The sequence below is a fragment of the Astatotilapia calliptera genome, chromosome 12 (assembly GCF_964374335.1).
Source record: "Astatotilapia calliptera chromosome 12, fAstCal68.1, whole genome shotgun sequence".
Taxonomy (NCBI): domain Eukaryota; kingdom Metazoa; phylum Chordata; class Actinopteri; order Cichliformes; family Cichlidae; genus Astatotilapia; species Astatotilapia calliptera.
The window spans coordinates 7,357,335-7,374,825 of record NC_137433.1 but is presented as its reverse complement, the minus strand read 5'-3'; the positions used below and the strand labels follow the sequence as shown (position 1 = coordinate 7,374,825).

The following is a 17,491-nucleotide window of genomic DNA, read 5'->3' as shown; positions in this document are numbered from 1 at the left end:
AAAACATGCTCGGTAAGAAGCCGAGCCGTCTCTAAGGCAGTCGGGAGTTTGGGCAACGCCACAAAGTGCGCCGCCTTGGAAAAACGATCTACAACAGTTAGTATGGTCGTGTTACCTGATGACGACGGTAGACCAGTGACAAAATCCAAAGCAACATGCGACCAGGGGCGCTTGGGGACTGGCAGAGGGTGCAAGAGACCGGCCTGGGGGGCACTGGGGGTCTTATTGCGAGCGCAGGTAGGGCAGGCCGCAACGTAGTCCCGAACATCCCTGAGAAGAGAGGGCCACCAAAACAAACGTCGCAGGAAACTCACGGTGCGGTTCTTACCAGGGTGGCAGGAGAACTTTGCTGTATGGGCCCAGTGTATAACCTTGCCCCGGACCGTTGTGGGAACGAACAGTCGTCCGTCAGGGCCCGTCCCTGGGTCCGGCTCCTGTTGCTGGGCCTCTTTAACCATCCTCTCGATCTCCCATGTGATAGCTCCCACGATGCAAGTGGCGGGCAGAATGGGTCTCTGCTTCTCTCCGTCATCCGTGTGTGGTGCAAATTGGCGTGAGAGAGCGTCGGGTTTCGTGTTGCGTGATCCTGGTCTGTAGGTTATAGTGATATTGAAACGTGTAAAGAACAAGGCCCACCTGGCTTGACGTGCGTTAAGACGCTTAGCTGCCTGGATATACGCCAAGTTCTTATGGTCCGTCCAAACCACAACGGGGTGTTCACTTCCCTCCAACCAGTGCCTCCATTCCTCCAGGGCCAGCTTAATGGCGAGGAGCTCCCGATCGCCCACGTCGTAATTCTGTTCCGCTTGGGTCAGCCGTCGAGAGAAGTAGGCACATGGATGCAGCTTGCCACCCACCCGCTGGGAGAGAACGGCCCCTACCCCCGAATCCGATGCGTCCACTTCCACCACAAATGGTCGGGTGAGGTCAGCCTGGATCAAAATGGGAGCAGAGGAAAACAGTTGTTTCAAACGAGCAAATGCCTGCTGCGCGGAACTAGACCATAGAAAGGGCAGTTTGGGAGAAGTGAGTTGTGTGAGGGGAGAAACCACCTGGCTAAAGTTCCTGATGAACCTCCTGTAAAAGTTGGCGAACCCAATAAACCTTTGCAGTTCTCGACGCGTCTTGGGTTCGGGCCACTCCACCACTGCCTTCACCTTAGCAGGATCGGCTCGTAGCTGCCCCTCCTCCACAATAAACCCCAAAAACGGCACAGACTGAACATGAAACTGGCATTTCTCACCCTTGACGAACAGTCGATTTTCCAGCAGACGCTGCAGCACCAGTCGCACCTGTTTCACATGTTCGGCTCGAGTCTTAGAGAAGATGAGAATGTCGTCTAAATAGACAAACACAAAATGATTAATAAAGTCACGCAGCACATCATTAACCATTGCTTGGAAGACAGCGGGGGCGTTGGTGAGTCCGAATGGCATGACCAGATATTCGAAGTGCCCCAAATGGGTGTTAAACGCAGTCTTCCATTCATCCCCCTCACGAACACGAACCAGGTGGTATGCATTACGGAGATCGAGTTTGGAGAAGATAGTCGCCCCTTGGAGTAGTTCAAACGCTGAGACAAGAAGAGGGAGGGGATATCTGTTCTTGACGGTGATCTTGTTCAGGCCCCGAAAATCAATACAGGGGCGGAGAGACCCGTCCTTCTTCTGTACAAAGAAGAATCCAGCCCCCAAAGGGGATGTAGATGGGCGAATTAAGCCGGCAGCGAGAGAGTCTGTAATGTAGCGCTCCATCGTCTCACGTTCAGGCCTTGAGATGCTGTAAAGCCGGCTGGTGGGTAATGGGGCGCCAGGGTGCAGATCTATCCCGCAATCATAAGGGCGATGAGGCGGGAGAGACACTGCTAGGTCTTTGCTGAATACTTGAGCCAGGTCGTGGTACTCTGGAGGGACGGCTGAGAGATCGGGTGCCTTCACCTGAGCCGCCGGATTTAGGGGCACTAAACTGGGCACCGCTGCACGTAAACAATGTTCATGGCACCACTCGCTCCAGCCTGTCACGCGTCCCTGAGCCCAGTCGATCTGCGGATTGTGCTGTTTGAGCCATGGGAACCCCAAGACCAAAGGGGTGCCGGGGGCTTTAAACAGAAACAGGGAAACTCTCTCAACATGGTTACCAGAAAGAACTAAAGTCAGATCGACAGTGCGATGGGTTATTGCCGCTAACGGGCTGCCGTTAAGAGCTGAAACCTGAAGAGGCTCCCGGAGAGGAACCGCGGGGAAGCCCAACTGCCTAGCGAGCGATTCATCCAAAAAATTTTGTTCAGCTCCAGAGTCCACTAATGCACGGCACTGGTGAGTGTGAGATTGAAAAACCAACTTAGCAGGACAACTCAGATGGGGAGCAACGTTCATGGTCGCACCCGTCAGTACTCCCACAGCTACTGACGGGCCTGGTCGTTTCCCCGAGAGGGGCATGCGTCAGCAAAATGTCCCTTCTTTCCACATGCAAAACACTCACCCGTCTGGCGTCTCTTCCTCCAATCTGTGGAGCTCAACCGTGCTCCGCCTAACTGCATCGGCTGCTCCTCCTCTTCCGCTGACCGCGGGTCCGTCCCCTTCCACTCCAGGGCCGGTAATCCAGTCCGCCACCCAGCGCCTCCCGGTGTCCGCTTGCTGAACTCCCGAAGGTGATCGTCCAACTTAATACATAAATTAATCAACGCACTCAAGGTTTTAGGCAATTCTTTGGAAGCCAACTCACGCTTCAGTCCCTCGTTCAGACTGTTCAAGAAAGCTCCCCGGAGCGCCATCTCCTCCCAACCAGTCTCCTCAGCAAGAATCCAAAAATCCACCGAAAAGTCAGCGACACTCCTCCGGCCCTGTTTCAAAACAAACATCCTATGTGCCGCACTGTCAGGGTTAGTTCCTTTATCAAAAACACTTCGAAACTTGCTCAAAAAATCAGTGTAGGAAATCTGAGGCTGGGAGTTTAGGACCGCTTGTGCCCACTGCAAGGCTCGACCTGTCAACAGCTCCACCATCAGGGTGATTTTAGAACAATCAGTGGCGTAAGCCTGAGGCTGCTGCCTAAACGTGAGGGCACACTGCATTAAAAAACCCCGACTCTTGTCCAAATCTCCGGAAAATTTTTCTGGGACTGGCAACAAATGTTCACGCCGTGGCGGAGGAGGGGAGGGGGGCAGTGGGCAAGCAGCAGCGACGTTGATCGGAGGTGGCACTGGTAAAGGCCCCCCAGCAGCTCCAGGTGGAGATAGCAACATACCTTTTAGCTCTGTCACAACCTGGATTAGCGCTGATTGCTCCTTGGAGAAATGTTGTAACATGTTCTCATGGCGTTCTAGTAGCGCCGCCTGGAGCGACAGCTCGCGCCGCCAAGGTGCCGAGTCCGCTGAGTCCACTTGGCTGGAACGTTCTGTCATGGTGAATTGGATTAAAGGACTCAGGTGCGAGACTCCTTGCAGAATGACAATGGATTTATTTACAGTGAAAAAAGTGAGTTAACAGTTCAAGTCTATAATCCAAAAAAGGGCAGTGCAGTGATACGGCGACCTCTCCTCACAGTGACAGTGCAGTAATAATCCACAACAACTCCTGGTGCCGGCTCCTCCTCCAATCCTTGAACCCTGGAGGCAGATGAGAAAAAACACACGCTCAATAACGAAACGTCCTCTCCTTCACAAACCGGGTATGCTAATCATGACTACGCTACCCGGTTTAGTTCAACGTTCCAGCGTTGGTTGCGACTCAATCGCCCCGTTAAATAGGTCTACGCTGGCAAGGTAATTCTGCACAGGTGCGATGATTCTAGCTGAGTACACTCCCCTCCGGTCAACTGCCGTTCCGTGCCACGGCTTCCGGAAGTACATGTTCCAGCAGAAAAACACATGCCCAGGATGGAGAGGAGAACACGACATAGTACACACAAACACCACAACAAATTGGCAAGACGATCAGTGAGGACCGTCTAGCCATGACACATTTCAAACATTCCAAAGTGTATTCAAACGAGATAGACAGCAGGTTGTAACAGGCTGGACTCTGATGTTGACTTAATAGTTTCTCAACTGAGCCTGTCTTCCCGTTCACTGTGAAAGTGCTGTTTTGCCCACATGTGGTTAGTAAAGCAATATAGTTATCCCCATGGCAAAAGACCTAATTAAGCTTTGCGACAACAGCTCTGGAACACAAAGCTCATTTGTTACTAATGGGAAATCAGCCCCGACTGTCATGTGAATGTGACTCTGCCATCTATGCATGAACCTCAGGCAGTAATGTGAAGGGAGGGTGGTCAGTATCCTGAATGCAACCTTTGTATTTGTGAAGCTTTTTCCCCACAGCAAGCCTTTTGTTGGCCTGGTCTGTGTCACCAAAAACTGTGACCCACCATAATGTTTAATACGTAGACGGTGCTGATGAGATACACAGTGATAATTATACTGTCATACAGATGATGTGCTAGTAAAAAGAATTTATGATGAGTGCAGCCTCATGTTGTTTATGTTTAATATTTAAATATCTTTATATTACTATTTTTATGTAATACACTCTATCGTAGTGTCATAGTACTTCATAGTGCTGAAGTAGATGATACTTTTACTGCACTACAGTACACAACACCACACAAGAACATACTGTATGGTTTGGTAAAATATAGTATATTGTGAAACTGCACAATATACTACTGTAAATTTTAAAAATCTATCATTGTGCTGTAAGACTACTCTCACATAAAACACTGCCTGAAACAATTACATGAAAATTAAACACAACAATATCATCATACAGACAGCTGAAACTGAAAGCGAAAGTATAACACAGTGATGGAGGAGTGGAGAGGCAAATTTCGTGGTACTAACTCTTAAATAGTACTGTAATATTAGTAATAGTTATTATTATTATTATTATTATTATTATTATTATTATTATTATTATTATAGAGATAATAATAGTAGTATTTATTGCTAATAAAGTAATAGAGTTTTAAGTTTGTCAACTCCAAACCACTGATTTTAACACAGGAGATTCTTTTTTCACACATTTATCTTCACTCACAGTGTAAACAGAAACTGTGACAGGACCAGATTGTTTGCTGTATTTTTTCCCGATTAACTGTATTTACATTTGTCACTCATTAAACCTTTGTTGACGGAAAACAAGGCCCCAGGTGCTCATATATTCCATTCATGCCCATTCCAGTTGTTAATGATTACCTAATGTTATTGTATTTTTGTCATTACAGACCATCAAATACTGCTGTTTAAACCCAGCTACCTCCGCTCAGGGAAAAAAGGAAGTAGCCCTGGGAGGTACGCGGAGCAGTTCTCGTCTTACAACCAAATTATCTCATTTGAACCAAAACCACATGTTTTCCTAAACATAATTAAATACTTTTGGAGCCAAACCTAAACCTAACAGCTGCCAAAAATAACAGAGAACAAGAAGTGAGAACGAACATAACCTGCAAGTGAAACAGAAGAAAGCACAGGTGTGAACAGGCCTGTGGTTCTACTCACACACTCAAGCTAGGCGAGCTAAGCTAAGCAAGCTAAGCTAAAAGCTAAGCAAGCTAAGGTTCAGTCAAACATCACTTGATCATTTATGAATCATGGAACTAATACGTGTTTCCAAAATCTTCCAAGGATTAAAAGAAATTTATTCGCTTTCTTAGTTCCTTTTTCACTGTTAAGCCATTTGACCGCATACATGTGTGGAAGTTTGATGATGCAAATAAAATTGCGCTTATGCCAAAATCACATGATGAAGAAAATTTACCCCTTTCATGTTTTGCACGCATGGAAGGCCTTACTTCCCATTTCTGATATTTCTTTACTTTCCTCTAATTTTCACACCCTCACGGGACACGAATAGAATGTATGTAGCATGTATCTTTATTGTTATTATGCGGTGCAGAAAAATTTGGTTTGTATCTCCACAGATTTTAATAAGATTAAGTTAAACACACACACACGCACATACACACATATACTATGCAGATATGATTGCAAATATGTAAATTATAATGTGTATTTTTTTTCCATCAAAGCTAATGGAACACTGCAAATTAATATGGTCTGCTGGTCTCAGGCAGGGGTCTCATGCTTGTTGAATCAAACGCTGTGGGAAAGAATTCTAATTGCTCACCGAGTGACACAGCTAAGCAACAATAGAGCAGTGTTGTCTGCTCATCAGCTCCCTATCATATGCGTGTCACACAGACATACACGGAAGCAGTCTTGGTTAAAAACCTGTTTGATGACCGACTTCTTCAGAAAAAAGAGAGGCTTTAGTCTCTGAGTGATCCAACACATATCATAACAAAAACCTAGTGTGTATCTACATCACATTTATGCTGAAAGACATGTGCCATTGTTTAGTTTAAAAAAAAAAAAAAACATAAATTACAAGAAACAATTCCACTGCAGGAAGCAGCAAAAAGTACCACAAAGAATGGCCTTCTTAATATGGCACAGACTTATCCCTGTGGGGATATGACATGGATATTACACATATTTCACATGAGGAGGACGTTTTAAACGCTTTCAGGGCCCACAAGAAGGCAACACCCTTAAGCGACCCAATGTCACAGAGTTCTGCAACAAAAGGGCTGTGCGTCTTATCACATCACAACACGTTTGACAAGTTCAGACAGGAAGAGCCACACACTGCCAGGCTCTCACTGAATACAGCAGCATATTAGTTTGTTTATCAAGCAGTCCTTCACAGTTTAACACAGCACAAAAGATATAAAGGAGATAAACAGTACTGCTGCGTTCAGGTGCCTCTGGTGATTTTCCAAACCTTTGCTTGTTCTCTGTGTTTTCCTGAGCGAAACTTAGTTTTGCATACAGTGTTCCTGTCAATAACGCCATCTACCCACCATGTAACTATTGGAACTATCACTGAACCAGAAGGAGTGAACTGCCTATTTATTTTTGTACAGTTTTTCCTCTTGTGCTTTGGTGAGTTAGGGAAACCACGTCTTTTTTTCTTCTTTTTACATTTTGTTTCACATAGGGTTAGGTAACACTTCCTCTTACTGGTTGGTTTTGTTTTTAGCTTTGCCTATGCCTTCAGTTTTGGGTACTGACCTTTTGACCAAGAGTCACTGCTCTTGCTCTTGACGAAGGCGGTCGCACTTTTCTCCTCTCCTCCCCTCCCTTAGCTTCCCTGCTTAGCCTCTTATGTCCTTGTCTAGTCTCGTGTTTTTTGTATTACTTTTCCCTGGAACACTCTCTCACAGTCTGTTCTCTAAAACCTAAAAGAGGAATTATGGATTTGATCAACTGGTCCCTAAATGCAATTGACACCCCTTTCTCAACGAGAAGTTTGGGCTTGGGTGAGCCTGAGTGCTGAAGATATCTACCTATTCGGAACCATGGTAACAGGGTTCTTTCTGATCGGAGCTGGCTTGGCCCTGACTTATCAAAGATTTAAGAAAGCAGAACCGGCTGTTCAAACCCCCACAAGGCTGCCCACTGGGATTGAAATGATGGGACAAGACGTGAGTTTCTCAAAATGGGCTCATTGAGTGCAGCACGGATAAGATCTTGGAGAACGCACGGCTGCCGTGAATACTCAGAATAAGATCTCTGAGTGCAGACTGGATTACATCTTGGAGGGGCTCGCTCGGAATAACATCTCTGAGCGCAAATTGGATTACATCTTGGGGAGGCTCACTGTGGTCGTGAGTTCTCAGAATCGGCTCTTTGAGCACAAGAATGACAACATCACAGAGCGCAAGTTTGATAACATCATGGAGAAGCTCACGGCTCTCCAATGGGAGATTGAGAGACCAGTGTTGGACTGTTAGAACAGCTTTGAAATTCATATGAGCTGTTCGCACTAAAGTAAAAAGCACCATCACTTTATGCGGATACCCTTTCGGTGCCAGCTGCGGTCGCAAGGCTGGAGCCGAACAAAAAAACCCTGATAACGACTGTGTTTAGTCTGTTCCTTCCCATTCCATGCAAGACCACCTGGGTTGGCTGGAAGACTGTTTACTTAGCCTGGCAGGGCGAAGGACACTGTCTCAGCTGAACTCTGGACACGCACACACATTCATATATACTGATATGCACACACTTATCCCCCCTCCCTTTCCAAACGCCTTCGATGCTTGTTCCCTCCTGGGAACACGGCGGGTCTGAGCCCGCGCTGGAATGGTAGCGCTGGGCAGGATGGCTGCTGTGTTTGCTTCGGATTACTCCTCACCCCCCACCCGACCCTGTGGCTTGTCATGTGTTCCATAATGTTGTGCTGTGGACATTTATGTGCTTTTTTGTGCAGAGGAGTTTTTTTGTTTCCTGCTGTCCTCCCAGGAGCCCAGCATGAGTAGAGGTCTCTTTTTTCCTCTTGTACTTTCCCATTGTAGTGTATATTTCAGTGTTTTTTTTTTCCGTAACACTACCGATCTCCGACCTGTATCCCTATGTGATGTCTATGATGTGTGTGTAAGGTCGGGGGGGGGGGGGGGGGGGGGTGTGTCCTATTTCACTGCAGGGCAACCTGCACATGGCGAATAAAGCCTTGATTGATTGATAGATTGATTGATTGAGTAGTAACAAACCACACCTTTAATTGTGACTGGCAGCTGGACCTGGCTGCAGCTGTTCCATTTCCCTACCTCTGGACCTGGGTATTACAGAAATCTTCACTTATTCTCATTCATATATAGTCCTTCTTCGTGATTTCTTCCAGCTTGATTAGACTCTCAGTTCCAGACACACTGAAGACTGACAACATAAACATCTACCGTGTTTCTTTGTGGGTAACACTGTTCTTTGAACACCTCTCCCTTCTTTCTCCAAACATAAGCAGCGACTTTGTGGCCAAGGAGCTCTAGTTCCATCTTATCTGACCAAATCACGCACTTCCAGTATACATAATCTGTCTCCTGGTTGTCCTTAACATGTTTTAGTCTGACTTGAAGGTGTTTCTTTGGCAGAAGTGGAGTTTTTCTTGGTCTGCACCCTCAAAGTCCATTACTGTGCAGGGCTGATTGTTTCTTTGAGACTACAATTCCTGACTTGGCTACATCATTTATAAGTATCTTGGCAGTTGTTCTAGTGTCTTTTTGTTTGTTTGTTTTTTTCGGCTTTTTCCCAGAGTCTTTGAAATCTTTCTCTTTTTTCTCAACTCTATTTATTTTATTTTTGGCATGATGCTTTCTCTTTTCTGCACCATAACACTGCGACAAATTCCTTGGTCGTATACAAATCCGGCAATAAAAGTGATTCTGATTCAAGAAATCATCACTGAAGTTTTTATGCTGTATGTTAATTTGAAGATAACCCTCAGTTTTAACTCGATTTTACAAGCTTTAACTATTACAAAGCTAAAGCACATCATCATGGTTTGTGTTGTGGTATAAAACACTTCTGTCATTTTTTATTTTTTTAAATAATTCTGTTATTGCGTGCAGATAGAAATAACTTATGCTCTCTGAAGAAAACTACTATGTTTAGAAATGCTATGTTGGAAATCCACATTAAAAAGAATGCCGTTTTTATACTTTTTATAAGATAGGTTGACATGAAGTAAAAGTTATGTTGTGCCAAACATGTCATATGCATATTTCTCAGGTCACATGGGGGTTCACAATACTACAAATTCATAAAAAATACGCAAAACAGGCTCCTCCACAGCTCTACATCAAATTTCATATCTGGCTTACACAAACATATAATTTATTGTTTTGTTTTGTTTTTTGTTTTTTTGTTGATGAGTGAGTACAGGGGTGGGATTTAATAAGTTTTCTTCGTCCCACTCCTTTTTCAGGCAATTTTTGTTTTTTGTTTTGTGCATTTTATGTTCAATATAGGTATTTGTTGTGCCTGGAAATGAACAAATAAATGAATGAATGAAATGCTTTAGAAATGAAACAAAGCTTAAACAAAGCTTAGAGACATATATCTAAACACTGAAACATTTCAGTGTGTGCTTAGCCATTTCATGTAAAACTGACATTCGTAGATCATCTATAACAAACAAGAGAACCCACTTCCTGCATCTCCACAGTCACATACACCCATTTCCTGTGTCTGAATAGTTTCATCCAAACGACAAACCCATCGTTATCTGTGCTAATGAAGTTATGAATGTGCACATGCAAACCAAATCTGGATATACAGAGCCCCTGTCAAGGTAAAGGTAACATAAGCTCTGGATATAGATATAAAGCACAATAAGACACAATAAACACCGGAAAGGTTTTTGGTCATCTATCCATCTATAGTCTTAACCGCTTCAGGGTCCACTTCAGGGTCGCGGGCTCTAACGCAGATGCCACTGGGTGGGGTACACCCATCTATCAGACAGATGGAGAGATATCAGACAGATGATGAGTTATCAGCCAGTTTAGAATCCCTAATTAACCAAACATACATGTCTTTGAACTGTAGGGAAAAGCCAGAGTAAACTTACAACTCCACGCAAGGAAGCCCGAGCCGGACAGCGGTTCTTGCCTCTTACTATGAGGCAAGCAGCGCAAACCACTGTTTCACCACTAACAGTAAATCCCACGAGCTGCGTGGGTGTGAATTGGTACAAATGCAGCACAGAAATGCCGAATATTCCCCAGATTTTACTGATACTTAAGCACGTAAAATTAATTTAATGCAGCTGTCATGGTTTGAATATAAATCGTTATTTGCAATGCATTCATAGGTTTAGTAATATATGTATTTAAAACATTTATACTTATATAGATGAGTATAACGGATATTAAGTGTAAAAATGAATAAACAAAAACAAAATAAGTAAAATCTCTTGTCTAAACTATAAACTACTAGGTGCATACTTTACACAGTTGCATAGACTGTGGTACAGCGCGGGGGAAATCCGGGAGTTTTTCACCACCGTTTTGCATTTGACGTTGTACGTAACATGATTTTTCATAATCACGAGGTTTCCGGGAATACCTCGAACGCCTCACAGCCAAAGCGCAAACAAGTTGTGAAGCCACAGGAGAGAGAAGTGAAAGTGAGTAAGGTGAGCTCGAGCGCAGAAAAGAGGATACGGATAAAAGAAAACAGAGAAATATCTCTCTGTCTTAATTTGTGACATTAGTCCGGATAGAGCAGCGGAGCCTGGGTGTTCCTCTTACTGCAAAGTCGAGTCGACTCTCCCCTTTTAAATGCGGACTCTGTGACAGTTTCGACGCAAACAGCACGAGACAACATGGACTCGGTAAGTGCATACCTGCCTCCTCTGAGCTAAAGGACATTTAAATGGCTTGCACAAAAAACACGAGATGAATGAGAGATAAAGTTTGTTAGAGCTGCCGTTTTCTTTCTGTCTTTTGTATTTTCTTTACTTTTAAGAACGCCTAAAGCACGCTGTGACCATTTATAGTCTGTTACTAATGAACAGGCAGGTCAACCTTCAGTTCTCTTAGCTTAGCTTAGCTTTTTACAACCCAAACTAACGTACTCATCCAGAGACTCGGTACAGCGAGATAACATGACGTCTGTGAAGGTTCTCAGTTAGAGATAACATGACGTTAATTCATACATTAACAATGTGAAGGTGAAGAGAGGCTAACCCATTTTCAGTCAAGAGAGGCACCAGGTCATGTGTGAAATGAGATAGATGTAAACTAAATGGAATGAATTTATTTATTATATTTCTTCTCTTTTCATTTTTAAACCTGCTCATTTAACACATCCTGCTTTAAGAGTAAACATCTAAGATTATAACAATTTATGGACCAGCAGAACACTTAAAACAGTGCCATGATACAACATACTGAGCATGTTATAACATGATGTGGCTTACTGGGATAATATCAGGTACCTGAATGCGGGCAGGCAGGAGGGAGGGAGTGAGGGAAGGAAGGAAGGAAGCAAGGAGGGGAACTGGAATGGGCAGCATTTCCTGTGTCAAGACACCGCCATCTGAATTTTAAACATACACCATTGTTCAGCTGCTATTTGCTATGCCCAGGATGAGATAAGCCCAGCATAAATCAGTTGTCACCATTGCTGGGTGAGATGCAAGTTTCTTAGCCAGGTCCAATGAAAAGCAGACCGCAGTATGGGAGGGCTACGAAAGCCTTTAGAGAAACAGACAGCTGAGCGTGAAGTGAATCAAGGTGCTGAGGCATATTTGTTTTGCTTTGTCTGTCAGTTTCCTGTTCCTGTCAGTATCTGAGATGTCGGTTTCCTCTCACGCCCCAGAGGACGAAGGTGAAGGAGAGAGCTGTCAGGATACCAATGGCCCTTTGGTCAAACTATCCTTGAAAGTAGTTCAAGGATAATTTGACTTGACAAATATCCTTGAAAATCATCCCTCTTGTTGTTGTTCTGCTCATTTGCTGTCTAATAAACAGCTGGTACCAGTCTGAGTGGCAACACGTTTTCTTTTTAATAGTTTTAACATGTCAGAATGTGTTTGCTTTACTGTATAAGTTAGTTTGTTCTGTGAGTTGCTTCCAGAAATATATTTGTAGCTATACAGTTTAACAATTAACATATCCCTGCTTAAGCACGCTTGAAAAGCAGGTGACGGGTGGAGAAGAGTGCTGCTGTGTTTATAAAACAAGATGCCAGTCTGACCTGTATCAGGCAGCCTAGATCTTGTTGGTGCTGGTTGCCATTTTTTTTATTTGGCAGCTTAATGTTTGATTCGATTTCTTTTCAAAAGTTGTTTACAAAAAAACGACACCAATAAAAGTAATATAGTAATAGAATTAGAAGTAACTAAACATCCAGTGTTGCTACTTGTTCTGTTTAAAAAAGAATTTCCACAAAAGCCCACTGAAACGTCTCAGCTCCATTAAAGGAGACCTGTTATTATTTTTCTTACTTTCTCTCATATATACAGTTACAATGGTAGAGGCTCTTAATTAACTTAAGCAGAGACATTATAAGATAAGTGACTTCTGCAACAGCAAGGTAGAAGTATAGTTTTAAACTCTTAAACTCTCGATCTAATTTATTTAACCTTAATTGAACCAGATGCTTGAGATTAAAATTGTGTATTGGTGGCAGATGAGGGGCTGCACAAAGACACTAAATTAGGATTATTTTTGACCATGAATGATATGAAGCTCTACTCTAATAGAGTCAAAGAATGAAAATATACCCTTGGTAATGGGCATAACAGGTCTCCTTAAATTTGATAGCACATATTTGAAAGTGACGCACAACAGGAACAAAAACTGGAGTCATCCAAATTAGAAATCCAATCTTGTGACTTTCTTCTTTTTTTTAAATTTGATTTTAGTTGTGACATAATGATGTGCGCTGACCTGCATTTTTTGGCTACACAGATGACTTCCACAGTCACTGTGGGCATGCTCACTGAGATCCTCTGTTTATCCAAAAACACAAAGAGCGCCTCACAGTTTGTGTGTCAACTGACATCTGTCATTATGTCACCGTGAGAAAGTTTAAATAATGTGAGCACATAATTCCTGTGAGGGTCCTAGGAGGTTGGGTTGGTTTAGTTTTAATCAAACTGTGTGTTTTGATTGGACAGGAGAACGGGAAGAGCCACCTGCAGAAGACCCAGGAGGAAGTGGAGGAGGTGAAAGTCATCATGCTGCAAAACATGAACAAAGCTGAAGAAAGATCTGGCAAACTCAATGAGCTTGAAGACAGGGCTGATCTGCTGCTGGAAGAGGTACACTGTCCAAGTGGAAAAGCATCATCTCTTAGCACAGCTCTATTTTGCCTACATGTTCCTTGTAAAAGTCTTTGGCTTTTATTTTGAAGGTGAATAACTGGGGCAAATGGCACACAGATCCCCTCTCCACAAGCACCTTTGGATTAATACTAAGACATGTCACATTGATGTCTATAAATATGCTTTAGGTGGAGCTGGAGAGGAAAGCAAATGTGCGATTTACATCCTGATTCTGTTTTATGGTGCTATATTTAGAAAGGTATTTCCTATTGTTTCTTAAGATGAATGAAACAAGCTGGTCTCCCTGGGTATGAATATCCTTCCAGGGGTCAACAGCGAGGTTGCATCATTCCCACATTGCCCCATTGGCTGCGTTACATGACACTGGTGAGGAGCCAGGGGGAGAACTAAAAAAGCAGACAGGCAAATTGAAGTTCAAGAAGCAAACTGAGCTACTTTTGAATATCGTAGACTGTGAAAAAAACAAGGTTCGGTTCCTATGTGTTTCAAAGAAAATGCATAGATTCTTACAGAGGATCTCACCGATACAAAAAAGGAACAGGCTTACCCCAGACAGAAGTAAGCAAGTTTGACAAAACTGGGATCAGCTAAATCAAAAACATTAAAACTCTTCAGTCCAGAGCTTTCATTTACACAGCTTTGCTCACTGACATTACTACCACCCTACTCAGCACCAGATCATTTGCATTGCACTCAGACCACAACACAGGAAAAAGAATCTGCCAAAAGGTGACACCTGGAGGCAACTTTAAATCGTGGGTTATAATGTAGTTAATGTAATCTATCCAGTTCAATAGAACTATTAGAATAAAAACACCCCGAAAAATCATTTATCCCACTTCATGTATGCCTGTCTGATGAAAAAATATGATCAAACTGAACCAGAAATATGTGGGCCCTAAAGAGAAAACAAGATGAAAGAAGCTAAAAAATCAAAAGCTGAGACATAAAGCAAATCTCTGTGGATTTAACATTAACAGGTTTGAATAAGAAAGCACTGATTGCTGCAGTTATATCGAAATCTCCATTTTTCTTGTACTTTCCTGTTTAATGAAAAACACGCTGACCTTCAGTCTGTGACTCGTTTGACCTAAAGATACAAGGACTTCCTCTGGATTTGTTTACGTGATAAGTTTACTTGGAAGTGGCATGAGCGTGTCAGTTCTGGGTTTTATCTTTGTGATCACAGCTATTAGACATTTAGAAATGTAATTATACAAGAACAAAATCTTAAACCTTTTAATTTTGTTTTTCGCAGAGTAAAAAGTTTGAAAAGACATCCACCCAGGTGAAGACACAGAAAAGATGGGCGAACAAGAAGATGAAAGTGGTGCTTATTGCAGTTGCGGTGGTAGCAGGACTCATCATTCTGAGTCTTATAATCGTTGCTATTGTTCAAAGCACCAAAGGAAGTGACTAAAGGTAAAGCACCTGGGAAGAGGAGAGGAACTGTAACTGTGGAACTCCAGCATCTTGCCTGAACTGTTCTCTATGACATATTTATGGAGGATAATTCCTGTTCTTCACTCTACTGCACGCCTTAAGTTGATATGGTACCGTGGGTTGCTCAGCTGCTTTTTCTCTCTCCTTTTTAAAAGACTCCCTTCTTTAAAAGGTGATGTTTTCAAAACACTGAACAGCCCACACCAAGAGATTATAGGTGGATTTAAAGTCTTATAAGTTCACTGGATGAATATCAACAGAATGAAACTGGTCCACTGTCCTCCCAGTGAAATCTCACTGCCATGAATATTTATTCAAATGGTATCTACATACTAAGTAGATACCATTTGTGTTTTGCCCCCTTTCTTTTTTTTAAGGAAAACTGCAAGTATTTTTAATCAAATATCACCAGGCTCCTGCTGCGGTGCCCATTCATCTCTCAGAGATGATCAAGAGATGAAAGAAAACAGAACAGATGCCAAACTTTTATAAATATGTATCCGCCTCAGATAGCTCCACGTGGGAAAGGAGAAATAAATGTCTAAATGTGATAAGTTTAGGTGTAAAACTTACTGTCCTCACAATCATTAAAATGTTTTTGTGTTTGTTATTTTTGAGTGGTTTATTTTAGTGTCAGGTTGCTCTTCTTTTCTTTGCTCAGATACAATCTCCAGATTTCTTCTTCATGTTGCACTTACAAACAGAATGTAAGGTCTCCACGTGCCATGTCAGTATGTCATGTGACCAGCACATGTGGATGGAGAACAGATTCACTCCTTGACCGTCTCATGTTTGGAGTCGTATTGTTAATAATTTGAAAGTCTGAGCTTGGAGCCCTCAATAACGGGAAAGACAGTTTCTGTTTATCTGTAGTCAGAACGAAGAGTATTAGAGAAAGCAGTGACCCCTGGTGACTGATGTTTTCATTTTAGATAAACATGCTAGGTAGAGGCCAAAAACCTCTGTGGAACCATAATATTTATATGTGTGTGGAGCTTTCCAAATAATCAGGTGACTTGGTTTGTTAACATAAGAACTATGTTCACTGTTATTACTAACTGTCAGTCTGTAACCAAATAATAGAAACCCCATGAAGATATTAACATTAGCCTACACACACACATATTGTAACTGGACATTTAATAAAAGAGTGGATTACTCTTACAGTTCACTGATGCGTAGGCATGTGTCACCTTCACTCTAGCAGGAAATTACAAAGACATGCTGTGCAGCGAGGCCAGACAGTGATATTGCGAGGTGAAAGGTGATTGTTTTAGAGCTGTAATATGTTCACACGATTCACTGTGGCTGCACTACTGTGCTTGGAGTTTATGCTGTTAGAATCTGTGGTACCTGCATTATTATGGTTAATGATTGTGTAACAGTCTGCATGTCAAAGTTACCAATTCTGTGTTCTTTTGTTAGCTCATTAGACCAAAATCATTTCTGGATAACCGTAGAGCTGACTGACAACAGTTTCCCTGGGAATAAAATATGTTATCAACACAATGTGCTTTATAGCAAACTGGGCCAGGAATCTCTGTATATTTGCCTCTGAACTCCTCCTACATGATAAGGAACTGAGCAACCAGAATTGGCACGTAGCTTCTTGCTCACCAGAAGATTCTAATCTATATCAGATATTATGATCTTGTAATGTTGCCTAGCAACCACTTACAACATCTGAAGCTTTTTCTTTTGTATCTGCAGCTCTTTATAAATGCATGTTCATGGCAACATCTGATTTATAACAATAATCTTATAATCCTACAGTGATAACATGATAACTGTCATTTTATTTATCAATGATGCTTAGCATGTTACCTAGCAACCACCTAACAACAGACTGAAACCACAGATCAAGCAATACTACAGCATGGTCATTACTTGAGAGATAAATATAAGGGTCTGTTTTTAAGTTTGGATCATGAAAATAATAAAAATATGGATTTTTGAATGAGCAGAATAGATTCACTTTTATTTATATATTAACAGTATTAATCATTTAATTTTGCACACTTATTAACACAATATATGCCTATACCTGATTCTCATTTTACTACACTTAAAAAAAAGAAAACACATTACAGTTTTCAGTATCAGCATACCCACATTTACATATGGCAGTGAAATATGTGCCCATATGCATCTTTCCTTACACTTTGTCTTCATAGCATAAGCCTTTATCTTTAGGCTTTGTGAAACGTTATGAACAGACTTTCAGTAAGTGGACTTGAATTTTTCTTCAGTTTGAGACTCCATTGTGTAAAGAAATAATTAAATAAAAACAACAACAACAAAAGAAATAATTAAATAACACTAAAATGACAAATGGTAAAAAAAAATACATAAATAAATAAATTATACAAGTCAAACACCACAAGTTAGATACACACAACAGGAAAAATAGCAATAAC

The 17,491-nt window shown here is 42.2% G+C and overlaps 1 protein-coding gene and 1 long non-coding RNA gene across 2 annotated transcripts; one reads left to right on the top strand and one right to left on the bottom strand.

Annotated features, from left to right (window-relative positions):
- Nucleotides 1–9,653: 9,653 nt before the first annotated feature.
- On the bottom strand, nucleotides 9,654–10,490 carry LOC145432318 (uncharacterized). Its single transcript, XR_013912606.1, has 2 exons — nucleotides 10,407–10,490; nucleotides 9,654–10,290 (listed from the first exon to the last, which is right to left on the bottom strand). It is a non-coding gene; the product is annotated as an uncharacterized LOC145432318 (long non-coding RNA).
- A 282-nt stretch (nucleotides 10,491–10,772) lies between these two features.
- On the top strand, nucleotides 10,773–15,684 carry vamp5 (vesicle-associated membrane protein 5). Its single transcript, XM_026188533.2, has 3 exons — nucleotides 10,773–11,171; nucleotides 13,464–13,607; nucleotides 14,890–15,684. Exons 1-3 carry the CDS (start codon nucleotides 11,163–11,165, stop codon nucleotides 15,049–15,051), a joined length of 315 nt encoding a protein of 104 aa, XP_026044318.1. The 5' UTR covers nucleotides 10,773–11,162; the 3' UTR covers nucleotides 15,052–15,684.
- The last annotated feature ends 1,807 nt before the right edge of the window (nucleotides 15,685–17,491 follow it).